At 46.6% G+C, this 18,719-nt stretch overlaps 1 protein-coding gene across 7 annotated transcripts in view; it reads left to right on the forward strand.

The window, feature by feature from the left end:
* ASH1L (ASH1 like histone lysine methyltransferase) overlaps nt 1–18,719 on the forward strand; it is a 193,359-nt gene that overhangs the window by 74,617 nt on the left and 100,023 nt on the right. For all 7 annotated transcript variants that reach the window (XM_047703838.1, XM_047703836.1, XM_047703840.1 and 4 more), the window contains one exon: nt 14,375–14,476. In XM_047703838.1, the coding sequence (XP_047559794.1) occupies nt 14,375–14,476 (102 nt within the window). The remainder of the gene's footprint in view (nt 1–14,374; nt 14,477–18,719) is intronic.

The raw sequence follows: 18,719 nt of genomic DNA on the forward strand, positions 1-18,719 counted from the left end.
ACAAAAGGTGACAGAATTCAGAGGGACGGGGACGCCTGGGTGGCTCAGTTGGTTAAGCAGCTGCCTTCGGCTCGGGTCATGATCCCAGCGTCCTGGGATCGAGTCCCACATCGGGCTCCTTGCTTGGCGGGGAGCCTGCTTCTCCCTCTGCCTCTGCCTGCCATTTTGTCCGCCTGTGCTCGCTCTCTCTCCCTCTCTCTCTGACAAATAAATAAAAAATCTTTAAAAAAAAAAAAAAAAAAGAATTCAGAGGGACGTCATTCTGCAGAGTTCTCTCTAGGTATCTTCATAAAAGCTGCTTCAGTTGCATATAAAATGACATGAAGCAAATCTAGATAATAAATACATTTGTAACATCTGCAAAGTATCTTAAGAATTGAAAGGGAAAAAAAATTGAAATAAAGATAGAAAACGAGATGCAGGAAACATTGCCTGACCCTGTAGAAGGCATCTCTAATCAGAAGTTCTTTATCAGAGATCTCAGCCCTGGGGGGGGTTGTAACTTAACCCTAGGGAGTCCGTAGAGCCTCTCTTGTTATAAATAAAATGATGTGTATGTAGCTTATGTGTGCTTCTCTGGAGAAAATCCATACATTTCATCAGATTCTCTAAATTCTCTAAGCCTCTGTATCCATTCCTATGAAATGGTAATAAGGCAATCAGGCCAAGTAATGAGATCACAGTGTGCAGGGAAGGGGTTTGCCCGTAGTAAGTGCACACATGTTAGTTGGTGGTGTTAGTCCCCCAAAGGTGGAAAACTCCTGCGTGAGAGGAAATGATAAACCCTCAGAGATAAGTTCTTGCTCCTGATGTTCATTATTCATGAACTTTGAAGAACTGAAAGCCATTTTGGTTGAGACACTTGAGCATTCTTTAGTTTTTAACAATGTAATAAAGAGAAAAAAAATTCCTAAACTTATAATTAGATTCATTCAACAAATACTTAGGTAAAGTTACTAGTTACGGCTTCAGGACAAAAAGTTGAAGGACGAGAAGCCACTGGCTTCCCAAGATGGGGTTTGAGTAAAGAGCACATTTGAAGTCCTAGATGAAGAGCTTGGAGTTAGACTCTGCGGCGGGTCGCCTGTGGCCGGAGGGACACAGAGCACGGTGCCAGAGTTGTGAGTAAAGACGCCAGACCGTGTTCAGAGAGTTGAGGTTTTATGCTAGGCTCAGGCAAGGGACAGAGGGATGTTGATTTTAGATTTGTGTTTTCAAAAGATCATTCTGGCTCATGTGTGAACACTGAACCATAGTGGGGAGAAACAGCTACAGGGGGACCAGTTTGTCGGCGGCACAGGGGTCCGTCTGGAGGAAACGGTGGCACTTAGGCGAGCGTGCTGGCCGGCCGGTGCCGGCACACTGGAGAGTCTGGCGCCTGCCGGAGGAGAACACATTTCCAGAGCAGTTTGCTCTTTTAATCTCTGTCGCCTTTGGGACGCCTTTAGAACATTCACGTGGAGGTACTGAGCAGGCAGTTGGAGATCTAGTTCTGGAGCTCGATAAAGATGTTTGGGCTGGAGATCGGAGCATTCCACTGTGAGCTTTTGGGAAACTGTCAGTATCATTCACTGAAAACAAAAGGGCTTCTGGAAAAGATAAAGCCGGGAGCAGATTACCAAATGTATGCGACTCTGTAACCAGAGCGCCAAGAAAAATAATTTTAGAAAATTCCAGCAGCAGTTAAAAAGACAAGTTAGTTGTTTAATAAATAAAGAAATACTCCGGTAAGCATAGGCTTTAACTTTTTTAGGAAAAGGGAAAAGGTAACTTGATCGAAGGGACTATAGAAGGGTTGAAGCTGCTCAGGCAGAGCCACACAGTGTGTCGTGGCAGATGAATGACGCCACGTAGAGCTGGTTCTGCCCCATTGTCCTCGTTTGGCTGTTCTGCCCGGAGGTCGGGGAACCCACAGGATAAGCTCTTGTCGACCAGACTCTGGCCAGTTGGAGCCGAGAAGAGGAGTATGGGATGGTTTTCCCCGTTTCATTTGTGTGAATGTATTCTCTCCCACCGTTAACTTGGTGCTTCAGAACATTAATGTGCTTTGAAAAGTCATGTGTGGCCTCGCGCAGTTTCCATATCGTCCTGGTGTTCTCTTTACGGCCATGCGTGAGCCGGTCCCCTGTACCGTAGAAGCAGAAGCAGGTGATACATTTACGAACGTCTGCGTGTCCGCCGTCGGACCACCGTGCGACAGGCAGTTCCTGTCAGGAGGGCGTGCAGAGTGAGAAGGGGGGCCTGGGGCAGCCCCGAGGACCTGCAATTCTGAAGGTAGTGACTGACCGCCATCAGCCTCTGGTTTATCCGCGACCATTTGTGATCTCTTCTGTTTTTAAAAAATGTATTGCTTAAGTGTAAAAATCTGGAGATTTCATATAGGAGTTCAGAAGTCTGCTCTTCTTCAGAAGAAAAGTCAGAACATCTGTCAACAGTCAATCCACGTTTCCTGGATGACATCAGTGGCTGTGTGTCACTTAGTGGGAGCAGTCCCCCCCCCCCCCGCCCTGCCATGACCTTGGTTGGGATATGCATTCTTCAGTGGCCGTAAGTCCTCAGTTTCCTGTCGTGTGCTGCACCTGGCCTGGGTCATGTGTTCAAGCAGGGCATCTGTCTCTAAGGAACATTTTAGTTTGTGGCCTCTAAGGGTTATGAAAAGGAACGTATAAAAGGTGGGGGGGATGAGTCAAAGGTGAGCAAGAGGACGGACGAGGTGGTCGAGTGAATTGTCTGCGTAAGCGTTAGAGTCGCCCGAGAGACCACTTACAGGAGGTGGGCTTGGAAGAATAAATGCCATCCTGGTGTCAGGGTCCTCGGGAGACGAGATAGTCTGATACGGGAAACATGCCTGCTTTAAGAAGAACTTGTGGGGCGCCTGGGTGACTCAGTGGGTTAAGCCTCTGCCTTTGGCTCAGGTCATGATCTCAGAGTCCTGGGATCGAGCCCCACATCGGGCTCTCTGCTCAGCCGGGAGCCTGCTTCCCCCTCTCTCTGTGCCTGCCTCTCTGCCTACTTGTGATCTCTCCCTCTCTCTCTGTGTCAAAAAAAAAAAAAAAAAAAGAATAAGAATAAGAACTTGTTTTCTTCCCCTTTAAAAAATAACAAAACCGGGGCGCCTGGGTGGCTCAGTGGGTTAAAGCCTCTGCCTTCTGCTCGTCATGATCTCAGGGTCCTGGGATCGAGCCCCGCATCGGGCTCTCTGCTCAGCGGGGAGCCTGCTTCCTCCTCTCTCTCTGCCTGCCTCTCTGCCTACTTGTGATCTCTCTGTCAAATAAATAAAATCTTTAAAAAAAAATAACAAAACCATTAAGATCTCTCTGAAGTCACTGTTCTGACACGAATTTTCTGTCATAACGAGACCTCCACAGACTCAGCCCCCCTACTGTGCAGGACAAGTCTCCACGCCCCTGTCCATCCACACTCTTGTCTGGCCTGCTACGGATTTGGGGTCCCCACAGCCTCTCCGCTTTGATACTTTGGTAGAACGACTCAGAACTTACCGAAACCACCGTACGTAGGGTTACAGTTTTGTTACAAAGGATGCAGGTCAGGAATTGAAGAGATTCATGGGGCCACGTCTGGAGTGGAAAAGGAGACACTCCGCTTCCGTGCCCTCTTTTTGTGGCATCTGGGTGTGTCACCCTCCTGGCACAGCACCGGGTTCACCAATTAAGGTGCAACACTGGGCCTGTGGGGCTAGAGTTTTGGTTGGGCTTAACTGCATCCGCATGGTTGATTAAATCACTGGCTGTGTAATGGAGCCCCATCTCTCACCCCCTCCACCCACTGTAGATTGGGCTGGCCCCAAATCTCAGTCCCTTACTCCTGCAATTGGTCTTTCTAGTGAGCTGCCCCATCAGTGAGGCGATCTTGGGACCCACCTAAAGTCCCTTCTTTGGCGTGACAAAGACACTTCTGTCACTCAGGAAATTCTAAGGGGTTTTGAAGCTCTTTGCCAGGAATCTGAGACAAAGAACAGATAAATTCTTTATTATATCAAAAGTCTGAATTCTTCTGTTAGCTTGTATCTTGAAGCCTCTCTATCTCCTTCACAATCACTCTTTTGGTAAGTGGATAGAAAGGTGTCTTAATTTTTTTGTTTTAGGTTTTATTTATTTGAGAGAGAGAGAGACACCACAAGAGGGGGAAGGGCAGAGGGAGAAGCAGACTGTCCGCTGAGTGGGGAGCCTGGCGTGGGGCTCGATCCCAGGACACTGAGATCATGACCTGAGCCCAAGACAGATGCTCAACTGACTGAGCCACCCGGGCATTTCCAACCACCGCCCACCCCACACCCTGCCCATTCATAGTTATTGTCTATTGTTTGCCAGGAGCAAGGAATGCAAGCATGAATAAAATGTAATTTCCTGCCATCAAGGAATTTACTGTTCAGCAGAAGACATAGACGTGTATACAGATAATTATCGATAGCCCCAGAGGCATCTTGCTGACCCAGTCAGTTGAGCCTGTGACTTTTAATCTCCAGGTTGTGAGTTCGAGCCCCACATTAGGTGTAGAGATTACTTAAAATCTTAAAAAACAATTCCTGATAACTCCTAAAATTGAGGTATTCACAACATGTTTTGGGGGCAGAGAAGAGAGGGACTCAGGAAGAGCTAGAAAGATGTGTTTAGCGTGCAAAGAATAAAGGGTGGACACTTGCTGTGGCTGTTTGGCGTTTCAGGGTCTTGGAGATCTGCTGGTGTGCTAGGGTAAGTGCGAGCGGTCTGCTGTGGGATGCGGGAGGTGAGGCTGCGAAGATAGGCAGGAGACGGATCTGAAAACCTCTGTTTGTCTAAGATACAAAGGAGTTTAATAGAGTTTACCGTATGGGCAGTGGGAAGTTAAAGGTTTTATTTATTTGTTTGTTTATTTTTAATTTATTCATTTGAGAGCATGAGCAGGGGGAGAAGCAGAAGGGAGGCCGACTCCCTGCTGAGCAGGGAGCCCAACAGACGCTCATCTGACCGAGCTACACAGGCACCCCGGAAGTTAAAGGTTTTAAAGAAGAAGAATGCTTTGCCGAAGTTACGTGGAAAGTACTCTGGTAGGTAGGCTGGACAGGTATCAGGTGCGCCAGTTTGGGAATTGTCCAGCGAAATATCATGGGGGCCTGAGCTAAGGTAGTGATGGAGAAGGCATAGAAGTCGATTTTAAAAAGAGGTGAGGAGGGGCGCCTGGCTGGCTCAGTCATTAAGCGTCTGCCTTCGGCTCAGGGCGTGACCCAGGGTCCTGGGATCAAGCCCCGAGTCGGGCTCCCTGCGCGGAGGAGAGCCTGCTTCTCCCTCTGCCCCACTTGTGTCCCCCCTCCCCTTTTTCCCTGTCAAATAAATAAATACAATCTTTTTAAAAACCTTAAAAAAAAAAAAAATAGGCAAGAGGGAGATTTTAGAGAGTCAGCCAGATCCCTGTCCTCAGGGGTTGGTGGGACCGCCCTGTGGCCTGCGAGGGGGCGTGGGAGGGGCCTGGGCGCAGGACGGGCTTGGGTTCGGCGCTGGCCGGTGGGATATGGAGGTTCGTAGCTTGGAAGGGAGCGTGGCCTGAAGGTCAGCCTGTTCCAGCCGTGATTGTGGAAGCCATGAAAGGGACACCGCTGCCCCAGGGAGCGCGCCGGGGTCCGAGGGGTCTGCGGTCCGCGTCCGGTGCTGCAAAGGCCGCCTGAGGACGGAGGACGGAGGACGGAGGGCGGACAGTTCGGTTTCCCGCGCTGTCTGTTGTGATCTCCGTGCTGTGTGCGGTGATGAATGTTAGATTTCTGAGGAAGTGCACGCACTTAAAATTCTTACAGCTTTAAACTCCATAGCAGTTCTGTCTGGTTTATCATTTCTTGTCATTGCACATTGTCAAGAAAATATTTGCATCTTGTCAGTGAGGTGTTCGTTTCCAGTGTCATGTAATTGTTCTTAATGTGAAAAGAGTGTAACTAAATGTTGTAGTTTTTAAATTGTTTTTTAAAGATTTATGTATTTTGAAGAGAGAGAGCTTTCCAAACAGGCTTCCCGCTGAGCAGAGTCCCACATGGGACTCGATCTCACAACCCTGAGATCAGACCTGAACCAAAACTAAGAGTTGGACACTCAGCTGGCTGAGCCACCCAGGTGCCCCTAAAATTTGTTATTTTAAGTTGACCTTAGTCTTCAGCTCATATTTTTTTCTAGACATAATTTGGAGATAGATTCATTGTACATTAGTTGGTACCCTGTTAGAATATCCAAAATCTGCTTATTATACCGTATGTTACAGAATTGCCAGTTACCTTCTGGACATTATCCTGAGATAGCTTCCAGTGGCCAAAGCAGGAATAGTGTCAGTAACAAAATTAGTAATGACAGTATCAGATTATAATGTCAAGAATATGGTAAATACCCACTAGCCCATGTTGGTATAAGTACATACGTACGGGGCACCCGGCCGGCTCAGCAGGGAGAGCTTGCAGCTCTTGGTGTGGGGCTGTGAGTTCAGGCCCCACGTTGGACGTAGAGCTACTTGGGGGAGAAGGTAGGAGTGCGAGATGAAATGGATCAGCGGGGGAAAGGGACGAATCCTCCTTACAGAGAATTCCAGATGTTATATGTAGACGGTCCTCTTCAAGGAGCTGGAGCTTCATTCCCACTTCTTAAGTACAGACTGAACTCAGTGACTCAAGGCCGCGCAGCAGAGTACAGAGAGGGTAAAACAGTAACTCTGTAATGGTGAGGCCGAGCAGACAGCACCTGAACCGGGAGCGAGTTCAGCTGGACCAGCGATAAGTCGTCGTGGCGACGTTGCCCTCTGATACAACGTGGTATTCTTTCCGGAAACTCACATCCCCGGTGCTCTTCAAAAACACAAACCCAGCCTAAAAATACTGAAACAAGCCCAGGAAAGGGATGTTGTACAAAATACATCACCAGTACAGTAACAGAAAAGAGTTAAGGGCCCGAGAAACCGAGGAGAGATTGAGGCACTGTCTTAGAGGAAATTTAAAAATTAATTAAATAAAAAGGGTGACAGGTCTGATTAGTGTGTGAATGATGCTGATGTGGTGGTGGCTTATTTGAACTTACGTGCTGTCCTGTAGTAACTCCCGTGTAGACGAACGCTGTAAGCCCCGCCCGACGCGTGAGCTCCATCCGTACGCCGGCCGGGCTTCTGGCTTCCTCCGGTCCCCACAGCCGATTCATGTTAGTTCAGTGTGTGTTTACCTTACGTAGACATCAGAGAGGCCTAACGGGAAATAGTTTCTCGCCTGGAGAATCACATACTCCATCCCTGGTTTTCAGCATGTTCAGCTCACGGCTGTACCTTTCAGACCCTGCGACTTGATTTCAGAAATGGGGAGACTGGGTAGCCTCGGGTATTTCCCGTTCACAGCTTACGAATCATAGAATGTATAAATATATATTCACATACATACACATATACATATACACATAATAGGTTTTGATAATTATTTTGTCCCCCCAAAATAAACTAGAGCTAAATTTTCTTTTTGTTTGAAAGAAGTATATTCACTGTAAAACTATAATAGTTGAAGTATACTGTTTTGTTTTGTTTTTTATTAACTGAAGACTGTGAGCATTGATCAGAATTTTCTAATTTATGACAATTTCACTAGCATGATGTATGAAGATACACTCAAGAGTGAAGTGTGAGGGGCTCCTGAGTGGCTCAGTGGGGTAAGCCTCTGCCTTCATTCAGCTCCAGTCATGATCTCAGGGTCCTGGGACTGAGACCCGCATGGGGCTCTCTGCTCGGCGGGGAGCCTGCTTCCTCCTCTCTCTCTGCCTGCCTCTCTGCCTGCTTGTGATCTCTCTCTCTCACTCTCTCTCTCTCTCTGCCAAATAAATTAAAAAATAAAAATAAAAACATCTTTAAAAAAAAAAGAGTGAAGTGTGAACATGTGGAGATGAGGTCAGAAAATTGTGGGGCTTTGTGCAGTTTTGGGGATTTCCAGAGGAATTCCATTTCAGTGAATGTTCTGATTTGGGCATTATGAGAAATAGCCTAATTAGAGGGAAAAAACAGACTTTTTAGGTTAAAAATCACCAGCGTAAGCTCTGAATCATTCTCTCTTGCAGTGCATTTAATTGGCGGGTCCGATGAAATGTATTGCTCTCAGTAACTGTGTTTCCCACAATTGGGAACAGCTGTTTTTAACATGGCCCGAGCTTTTATCTCATTGCTCAGCTCATTCAAGAGAAGCTTCCAGGGCTCCTGAGCTGTGAACCATAGCAAAGGATTCAGAACTTGAATCTGGAAACAAAAAAAAAACCTGATCAGAACTTCCAAATTATTTGGTATTTTATGTTCAGATTATTTTACTGTGGTATTCATTTGTATTATAACAGTTTTGATTCATTCACTGATCACAAACACTGCCAGTAGCCTTGACTTGTAAATGATAATTAAAGCTTCTTTCTTCAAATTAAAATTGTACAACGTGCATTACTTTTGGTGGGCAGGAATGATTTAAATCTTGGAAACTAGTTTTAAGTATGGGATTTTTTAAAAGATTTTATTTATTTATTTATTTATTTGACAGAGAGACACACAGCGAGAGAGGGAACACAAGCAGGGGGAGTGGGAGACGGAGAAGCAGGCTCCCCGCTGAGCAGGGAACCAATCTGGGGCTCGATCCCCGGACCCAGAGATCATGTCCTGAGCCGAACGCAGTCACCTGACAACTGAGCCACCCAGGCGCCCCTAAATATGTGATTTTGAAATAAATGTATATCATCTGTAAACTTAATCTGTTCTTCCATAGCTGACCCTGAGACATTTCCAGCGTTAGACACATCAAACGTGGGAGCCTGGCTGGCTCAGTCGGAGGAGCGTGGGACTCTTGATGTTGGGGTCATGAATTCCAGCCCCACATATGGTGTAGATTACTTAAGAATAAACTCTTTAGGGACCCCTGGGTGGCTCAGTTGGTTAAGCGGCTGCCTTTGGCTCAAGTCATGATCCCAGGGTCCTGGGATCGAGTCCCGCATCGGGCTCCTGCTCAGCGGCGAGCCTGCTTCTCTCTCCCTCTGCTGCTTGTGCGCGTTCTCTCTCTCACTGTCAAATAAATAAATAAACTCTTTAAAAAAGAAAAGGAGGGGAAGAAAGAAAGAAAAACCTCAAACAATCTGTTCACCCAAATCATTCCCTAATTTCTTGGGTCTTCAGTGCTGAGCTCTTAACAGGGCATGACCAGAATTCATAACTGTAAATTATGAAAATTTTCATAGTGGATTTACGTTAAAGAAATATATGTTTTATCCGACCAGCTGTTGGTTTCATTCACTGTGGTTTTTTTTTTTTTTTGTTAATTTACATTTTGAAATTCCTCATTTTTAGCCCGGGATGCTCCAGGCTTCAGTGGAGTAGTTCGGTTGAATTATTATTCCAGTTTTTTCTCTGTGATGCCTTCCACTCCCCACCCCCCAACTACTATCAATGGGGATTTTCTCTTTTTGTGCTGATGTTTCTGCCCATGTGACTGTGCCTGCACACCTGGCGTCTGCAAGTGTAGCCTCTCTCTCTTCTAGGCTGGTCTCCGTTCCTCCTGCCTAGCCATCAAACAAGATCTCTAGTGACAGATCTCCTTCCGAGGAGCGTCTTGGTTTCCACCCATTGTTGTTTATGATGGAAAGATTTCCAGATTCTTGTCTCTTAAAATCCAGTTATGTTCTTTTTTTTGTTTTCTCAACTTTCTGCCTTTTTTAATCCATGATTTCATCTTACGGCTTTGCTGTAGAAGTACCATTTTTCCCCCTTTCTGTCTAATTTGGCAAAGATGTTTCCCCAAAATCTGTCTTTATGTTTAAAAGCTCACTGAGGGGCGCCTGGGTGGCTCAGTGGGTTAAGCCGCTGCCTTCGGCTCAGGTCATGATCTCAGAGTCCTGGGATCGAGCCACACATCGGGCTCTGCTCAGCAGGGAGCCTGCTTCCTCCTCTCTCTCTGCCTGCCTCTCTGCCTGCTTGTGATCTCTCTGTCAAATAAATACATAAAATCTTAAAAAAAAATTTCATCCTACCTTCTCTTGAAAGCTTTTAAAAAAAAAAAAAAAAAAAAAAAAGCTCACTGAATAGTGTCCCAGTAAAACCCGGAGACGATGTCGTCAAAACTACTTCCAGGGCTGCCTTGCACATGTCTGAGTGTGTTCAATTCCTTAGTCCCCTCATTATTTTCCCAATTTATTGGGAGTTTATTTTCATTTTCCCTCCGTACTGATAGTCTGCCTTCTGTTTTACAAGAAGTCCTCTGTTTTTCCAACTGAAGGAAAGGAGTGTACATGTAATAACCAGCTTACGTGTGTGCTGAAGGGCAGTGTTGTTGGGTACTTCTTTGGCGATTTTTCGGTCATTTCTGCTTCATGTATGTGTGTGGCATTTCTAAACATGTTTCCAAAGCTGCCAGATACCCGAGTAATGAGACACTCAGTAGTGTTTCTACCCAATAGTTTTGTGAATTGAAGAATCCCACTTATAGTCTGTTTGCTTCTGAAATATTTCAAGATTTGGCTTTATGCCGTGTTGAGATGAGAAATGAAGAGAACTCTCTGGTACGTGCAAGCGTATGGATTCTCCACGTGTCTTCGTTGAGGGAGCACCGGAGTGTCTAGAACCGGAATCCATACAAGCCTCTTGTCCTAAAGGAGTGGAGAGGCTTCCCGCCTTACCCACCCCCCGCCCCCAGCAGATCTGAAGTGACCCCCCGAGGAGATGGGAACAGACCCCGTCGTGAGCCGTCACCGCCCCGAGGCCACCGTGCGGGAGATGTGAGGGGCGAGCAGGGGACGCAGGCAGCCGCGCTCCCCGGAACCGAGCTCAGCGAGTCCTCGTGCCTCCTGTGGCCACCGCGGGCTGGACGGATGGCGTCCAGAGCATCACCTGGCCCTGGAGAAGCTGCGCGTAGGGGCCAGTGGGCTCATACGCCCCTCAGGGAGGCTTTCTCCCTCCTCGTGTGAGGCGCCGCCTTCCTCCTGCTTCCCCGGCAGGGTAAGGTGCCTCCTGTGCCGCCTCTTCCACCTGCTTGCCAGGGATGCTCCACAGTCTGCACCAGTCCGTTTCCGAATTGGGCGTGAGTCCTGCCCTTCTCCGGTTATTACCTTCTTTTCGAATACTCGCCTGCACGTGCCAGGGGCGTTGTTAAGTTATTAGGGCAGTAAATTTACTATGAACCTGAAGAGCCAGTGTATGGATGCTAGTGCGACTTTTATAAAAACGCTTTCCATTTTTTACATGACTTCACTTTGGAATTCACACGAGCCTTGGGACTTGGAGTGCTTTACGAAACCAACCTCCAAGTGCGTTTGCCTGCCTCCGTCCTAAAATCAGAGCCAGGGCTCAGACTCGGGCACCTCCGCCCTTTGCTGATGGGCTTAACCACCCACCACGCCGCTCCGCCCCGCACTCTGCTGCCACTTGGGAAACGTGCATTTATTGGCCTCTTGGAACGAACGTGCTTGTTCTCTCTGGTGTCACGTTGCTCTTCCCGGCCACGCAGCCACACAGTACATTTGTGGTGGTGTCGGAGGTGACGTTTGCAGATCTCATCTGATTTCTGCTGTTAGGCCGGTTTGAGCATCTTTAACAGGTTGCTGCCTCGTGTGTGTAAGTTTTGATCCTCATTTTCCAGTCTTGATCTTGGTCGCTTTACATCATTAGGTCAAGTTTTTCAGGAATTCTCATCGTCTTACTGTCCTATAAGCACCGATTTTAAATGAAATACAGGTCTAGAGCTGATGATTACCGAACCCTAGAGATCTGTGTCTCAGGGATACATCCTTATTCCCCTGAAATATGGAACACTGTTAAGAACATCTCTGCTTTTCATGAAAAGGGAATTCAAACAGACTTTTAAAGTGAAAAACGAAAACCATCCTGAGTGAAGTTTTATTCCAATCTCCTGTTAAATCCTAAGAATGGGCTGCTGGCCTCCCTTACTTTCAGGAAATGAAAAGTGGCTCAGAAGCTAAGTGAGCTAAGCCATGTCTCTCTCAATTGTTTCAGTTTCTCAGGAATTGCTGTACAATGCTGCCAATAACGGTCTCTGGGGATCTGACCCCCATTCCATCTCCCACTGCCTCCTCTGCAGCTCCAGATGCCACCAAAAGAACGAGCTTTGAAGAAAGTGCCTGTACCCTCTTTTACCCTGAGGTGGGTGAGGCCAGGCAGGGTGATTCTCAGGATATCCTGATGATCAAAGGTACAGTTGAAGCCTTCATCAAGACTTTCTTAAAGATGACCAAGAAATGTGGGAAACGTTGCCCAGTAGCCTAGAAACTGAAGACGGGAGCTCAAGAACGGACGGTGCACGCCGTCTGACACACAGTGCAGGATGACCTTCAAAACCCCAGATCCGCTCCTTGAGGGCAGAGACCCGTATGCTGTTTTTATCCACCCCCACCCCCGTGTCTAGCAGAGGACTGAGTGTATAAAGGGGCCTCAGCAAGTGTTAGTCTATGACCGAGAGAGAGAAGCCTTTACCAAAGTCCTCTCCAGCCTCTCCTTTCCATCGTAGGTAACCTGAGATTGTTGGCTCTTCTTCCCCAGAGTGGTGACAGAGAGTTCACTGATGTCTCAAGCTTCTTGGCCACTGCTGCCTTCTGTCTTGGCTGTGTGTCTGAGTCGGAAATATTTTATCTGTCCGGTGTATAAAGTTTGCAGTATTAATACTTACAAAGTTGTGTCTTCACCGATGCCTAGGCTTTTACCTCTCAAATATTTTTATTGTGGTATTTAGCTTTTTAATGGAAATCTTTTTTTTTTTAAGATTTTATTTATTTATTTGACAGAGAGAGATCACAAGTAGGCAGAGAGGCAGGCAGAGAGAGAGAGGGAAGCAGACTCCCTGCTGAGCAGAGAGCCCGATGCGGGGCTCGATCCCAGGACCCTGAGATCATGACCTGAGCCGAAGGCAGCGGCTTAACCCACTGAGCCACCCAAGCGCCCCTTTAATGGAAATCTTATCTGGACCACAATCTCGGGGGGTGGGAGTTATTGTACTGTTGGTTTTTTAAAATTCCTTTTGTATTTATTTTTCAGATTCAGCAATAAACAGTCTTGCTTCTTGATTAGATCGCCCATTAGTCATCACTGTGTTTGAGAAATAGGATGTACTATCAGCAGATCAGTTCCCAGACACCTAACGCGTTGCTCTTGAACAGCAGCCCACAGCCCCGTCCTCACCCGAGCAGCGCTTACGGGCCTGTGAAGGAGGTGTACAGTGCTGTGACTTCAGACGCTGTGTAAATAGGACAGCTCGGGGTTTGTTCCGTCTCGCAGAGAAAGGGACGAGCTGGAAATACAGCTCCTTTCAGTTCTCTGTCCTCAAGTGGTTCTCCATTCGCTTAGTCACATCTTCTTTCAGGAGTTAACTCTTGTTTAGAGGGACATCTTAAAAATCTCATCTTCAAGTATTTGATTTCTTATACCTTTTGTGGTTCTAGTTATATGTAAGGCTTTTAATTTGTAATTTCCTTTCTAGTTAAAAGTGAGCGTTTTGCAGTACTGCTAGTTTTTTTGACAGACGGGAGATGGACATTCACAGCTGGCTTTTTTGGTTACAAGGAATACAGTATCAGAACCAAGTATGTTTTATCCAGAAAAATAATCCTTCTTGAACAACGTACTTTTCTCTCGAGTCGGAAATGTGTTAAATTATGCTGCATTGATTTCAGGTTTTGGCAAAAAGTATTTGACTTTTTGAAAGGAAATTGTTTCTTTGTCTTTATGAGCTCCTATGTACCTAAACCAAGGAACCTTACGTATACAGCTTTAAAGTAGGTTTTTGCTGTATCCATAGACAAATTAGTCACCAGTTCTCCCCGAATATGCTGTAGAGGAAACACACAGACTAGGAAAGTGACTTTTGTGGAGTAGACAGGACGTACGGGTGTGAGGTCTGACTCTGATTCTCACCTCTGATTCTGGTAAATGAAATAAATGCTCAGGGTGGACCTGCTTTCTCACATTAAGTCGTTCCTAATTAATTGCATTATAAATGTTCTTTGTCAGTTCATATGATGAACTTGAGTTGATAATCGGGGACAGATGTGATTAGAATATTGCTAATGACCTTTATCAGTAACTGTCTTCACGTGTGTCATAGTAGTGATACATAAGAACTAAACCGTATCCTCTGCTCGTTCTTCCACTGAAACGAGTTTTCCGCTCTGTTAAGGAACAGGAGAAACTCATGTGTATGAGACTGTGAACCTGTGTCGAGAGCACACAGGTGGCTTGTCCTCTGCGTGCTCTCCGCTTATCGCCAGCTCAGAGTCCCGTTACTGCAGGGAATGGCCATGACGACGACTAAAATATGACAGTTCTGACCCAGAATGGTTTGACTTCAGTTTTAGACTTGAATTTTCCTATGGTTTCTGTCTTTTCCCTCTCTCTCTAGGTTCCCAGCCGACGTCAGAGAAGTCTTGCCAGCGAGCGTCCGAGAGCACAAACTGCAGCCCTGCCCGAAAGCGGTCGTCGTCTGAGAGTACTTCTTCGACAGGCAAGTACTGTGTGTTTTACCAGACTTCACTGAATTTCCCGTCTGTTACTTGTGAACAGACTTATGATATGATACTGTGAACTTTTACAACGTAAATTACAATTTGTGCTTACATACAATGTTGCAGATAAAAGCAGAAGTGGTCACTGCGGGGCGGGGGATGTGTGAGTGAGCAGAGTGTGCACTGGACTGCAGTCCTGCTCCCCCACTCGTGCTGCTTCCGTGCACGTGGGCTCACGCACGCGGGTGCCATGGCTCTGATGGGGGCTGGGGGCACAGTTCTAAATGACTGGGACAAGAGTAGGCAGACACAGAAATAGAGGTTTTAAAAGTTGGGTTGAGGTACAAGAGTGTGCGGTGTTATAGGGCATGTGGATTGGAACTCTTTAACAAGGACTTGGCTGCGTGTGTAAAATGGCCTTAGTAACGCCGTAGTTTCCAAAGTAGCATTTACAGATCTCTGAGATACACAAAACAATTTATGGGGTTGTAAGAAGAATCTCTGGTCATCTTTATTTCTAACCTCAACTTTTAAAATGTGTAATGTTTACATATTTTAAGTATGTATAACCTCTTAATACAGTATATCATATTCGTGTAATTCATACATGGATTCTTTTTTTTAAGATTTTTTTTATTTACTTATTTGACAGACAGAGATCACAAGTAGGCAGAGAGGCAGGCAGAGAGAGAGGAAGGGAAGCAGGCTCCCCACTGAGCAGAGAGCCCGATGCGGGGCTCAATCCCAGGACCCTGAGATCATGACCTGAGCCGAAGGCAGAGGCTTAACCCGCTGGGCCCCCCAGGAGCCCCACATGCATGGATTTAGATGATGCTCTCAGTTTTTCCTTTTTACTGATTGTGTGTTTATAAAAACAAAAAACAAAGCTAGAGGGCTATATCTATATGTAAAAATTACAGGTATATGTACAGCTATCTTATGTATAAGATATACAAATATCTTATAGTTGTCTGTCCTCTGTCTGAGGGGAAGAAGTCCTTTCTAATCCATCAGTGTCATCAGGAGAGGTGGGCAGTGGTAGGATCATTCTAGGCAGTGGCAGTAACGTGTGGAAAGGGGACAATAGTGAGTTGAAGAAATTAAATAAACGAGCCAGTGTGGGTAGGATAAAGGGACTGAAGGTGAGGCTGGGAAGGCAAGTAGGGAACCTTAATAATAACAGGAGCCACTGAAAATTGTAGACAAGGAAGTGCATACCATTTCTTGGCTTTCCCTCCTGTATTTTGATTGGTAGATCACTTTGACTTACGGTCAGAAATCGAATTCCTTCATCAGGTCAAGGCCACCCTGTCAGATGCTTGTTGAATTTATCCGATGATGAGTTTCAACATATTTGAAGCTTCTTATTAGCAGCATTTTGCCAGAGGTACATTGAACTTGGGCATCCGTGAGGACTTTGTCTCTCAGGGTGCTGTTTTCATACTGCTTCAGGGAGACTCTCAGACAGGGAGTGGCTGCTTTTGATGGTGTGGACCTAAACCAGGGTTTAGCAGTCTGCGGCCTATGGACCGGATGTGATTCAAGGCTTCCTTTAATGCAGCCCTCCAGCTAAAAATCTTTTTTACTTTTTTTTTTTTTTTTTTAAGATTTTATCTATTTAGAGAGAGAGCCCTAGCGGGGAGAGGGGAGTGGGAAAGGGAGAGAATGTCCACCGGGCTCCCCACTAAGCCAGAGCCTGATACAGGGCTCGATTCCACAACCCTGAGATCATGACCTGAGCCAAAAACTGAGAGTTGGACACTTAACTGACTGAGCCACCCAGATGTCCCTATTTCTGGTATTTTTTTTTTTTAAGATTTTATTTATTTATTTGACAGACCGAGATCACAAGTAGGCAGAGAGAGAGGCGGGGAGAGCAGGCTCCCTCCGAGCAGAGAGCCCGATGTGGGGCTCGATCCTGGGACCCTGGGATTGTGACCTGAGCCGAAGGCAGAGGCTTTAACCCACTGAGCCACCCAGGTGCCCCCCTATTTCTGGTATTTTTTAAAGGATCGCTTAAAAAGATAAAGGAGGAAAGAAAAAGTGTATGTGAGACATTATATGTGTCCTCGAAAACCTAAAATATTTACCATTGAGATTTTTACAGAAACAGTTTGCCAACGCCTGAAAAGAAAGATTTCAAGGAGATAGCCACAAAGAAAATCACCAAAATATTTTACATTAGTAAATAAAAGAAAGAATACCCAGGTCCATGAAGTTGCTCTTACCGTAAGACCATTTTATTCATTCGAATAAATACTTGCTGAGAGTGACTGATACTGGGCATCGGAGATACACACCCGAGTCAGATGAGGCTCCTGCCCTCCAGGGTGCAGACACGGTCACCAGAGAAGGGCCCGTGACATCCTCTAGCAGACCAGCACGCAGCATGCGGTGACACAGAGGAACTCCAGCGCTTGACGTGTGCGTGACTCAAGAAGACTTCCTGGAAGCTGTGACACATAAACTACTGTCGTGTGTGTCGACACGTGGGACCGAGTGAAGGGTGGGCATGTGTTAACACAGAGAGAGGCGCAGAACCGAACAGAGAGCGCTGGTTTGGAGAGCAGGGCGTTGTGTGGTGTTCCCGGCGCGCGCGGGAGATGATGTGACTGCGGCGGCGGGCGAGGCTGCGGAAGTTGCGGGCCGTAGGGCGCCGGCTGTTTTGTTGTTTGTTTGTCTCATTTGAAGGCCTTGAGTCTTTGCCGTAGAGGCAGTGGGGAGCCAGTGAAGGATTTTGAACAGGAAAGATAAAAACTATTTGATATATTGTATAATTCAGTATTGGGTAGACTCTGTGGTGCTGAAAAAGGCCCAGAATTTCAGGGACTGGAGACAACAAAGTCTTCCTTTTGTTCCTACCCTGTGACCGTTGCGGGTCCTCTGGGTGTTGTCTTCCTTCCAGGCCCCCGCCCACCCGGCAGAGCCTCTGTCTGCAGTGTTGCTGGTCTTGTAGGGGGGGTGAGGGGCATAGGAAAGCCCTGAGCAGCTCTTAGAGTTTCTGCCCACGTTTCAGGGCTAAAGCAGGGGGCGAGGGTAAGTCTTCTGCGGAGGAGGAGTAGGGGGGTACCATGTTAGGAAGGCGGGGGGGTGGGCGGCAAGGACTGGTCCCAACAGCATGGTCTGCCGCACACCCATTTTGGAAAAGCTCTACAGGATTCCAGCGTGGACAGTGGAATGGGACGAGAAGCGCGCGAAGAAATGCATAGGTAATGGCTTCGGGTTTGGACATGTTCAATTTGAGCAGTGTTTGGGCTGTTGACGTGAAGGTGTTGGTTAGCCATTTGGAAGTGGTGGCTGGTAGTTTGAGGGGGATATCTGGAGGAGATGTGGACCTAGCAGAATGCAATAGGAAGTTTAATCTGGCAGTGAGTGAGCTAACCCAGAGAGGATGGCAAGAATGCAGATTTAAGAAACATTTGCATTGGAGGGAAGTGGAGGGAACGATGTCAGTGATGACATAAAAGTTTTAAATAGATTTTTTTATATAGAAAAATCAAAAAGTACGAGAAGCCTCTTAACGTCAGATGTCACAAAGAGGCCAAGAAAAATTAGGACAGAAAAGGGTTAATAATTGGGAAAATGATTTTTATAGAACTAGTTTGCAAGTGGAGAGTTAGAGCAGTTTGGCTCCTCGAGAGGAGACTGCTAGAATTCAAGTGGCCGTGGTCTAAATTCGAGCTCTTTATTTCCAGCAACGAGGTAAATGAGATGTACTGAGCAGACAAACTTCTTGCTACCTAAAACTAAAAATACGAGATAAAATTCAGAAAACGCTTCTTAAGACATTGCTGAACTTTGAAATCAATAGGAAACCAGAAGTTGTAGAAAGCTTAACTCAACAGAACTGAAGAGTGGTAGAACAACCCTTGCCATCCGCCTGACTCCTGGTGGCAGATAGCCTGAGCGGCGCAGAAGTTCAGGTCAGGTTTCCCTGCATAAATGTGGCGTTTACCAGGGTAAGAGCAAATGGAAACAAACCCATCACAGAAGAAGGCGGTTCCTCGTTTCAGTTTGGCTTTGGGCGGAGCAGGAAAGGAGCTTCTCTCCACAAGCCCGTTCTCATCTCCTGTCTCACGTGCCCCCCCCTTTTTTTTAAAGATTTTATTTATTTATTTGACAGAGAGTGAGAGAAAGCATGAGCTGGGGGAGGGGCAGAGGGGGAGGGCGAGGGAGAAGCAGACTCCCCACTGAGCAAGGAGCCTGACTTGGGGCTTGATCCTGGAATTCTGACCTGAACTG

This window comes from Lutra lutra, chromosome 15 (genome assembly GCF_902655055.1).
Source record: "Lutra lutra chromosome 15, mLutLut1.2, whole genome shotgun sequence".
Classification (NCBI taxonomy): domain Eukaryota; kingdom Metazoa; phylum Chordata; class Mammalia; order Carnivora; family Mustelidae; genus Lutra; species Lutra lutra.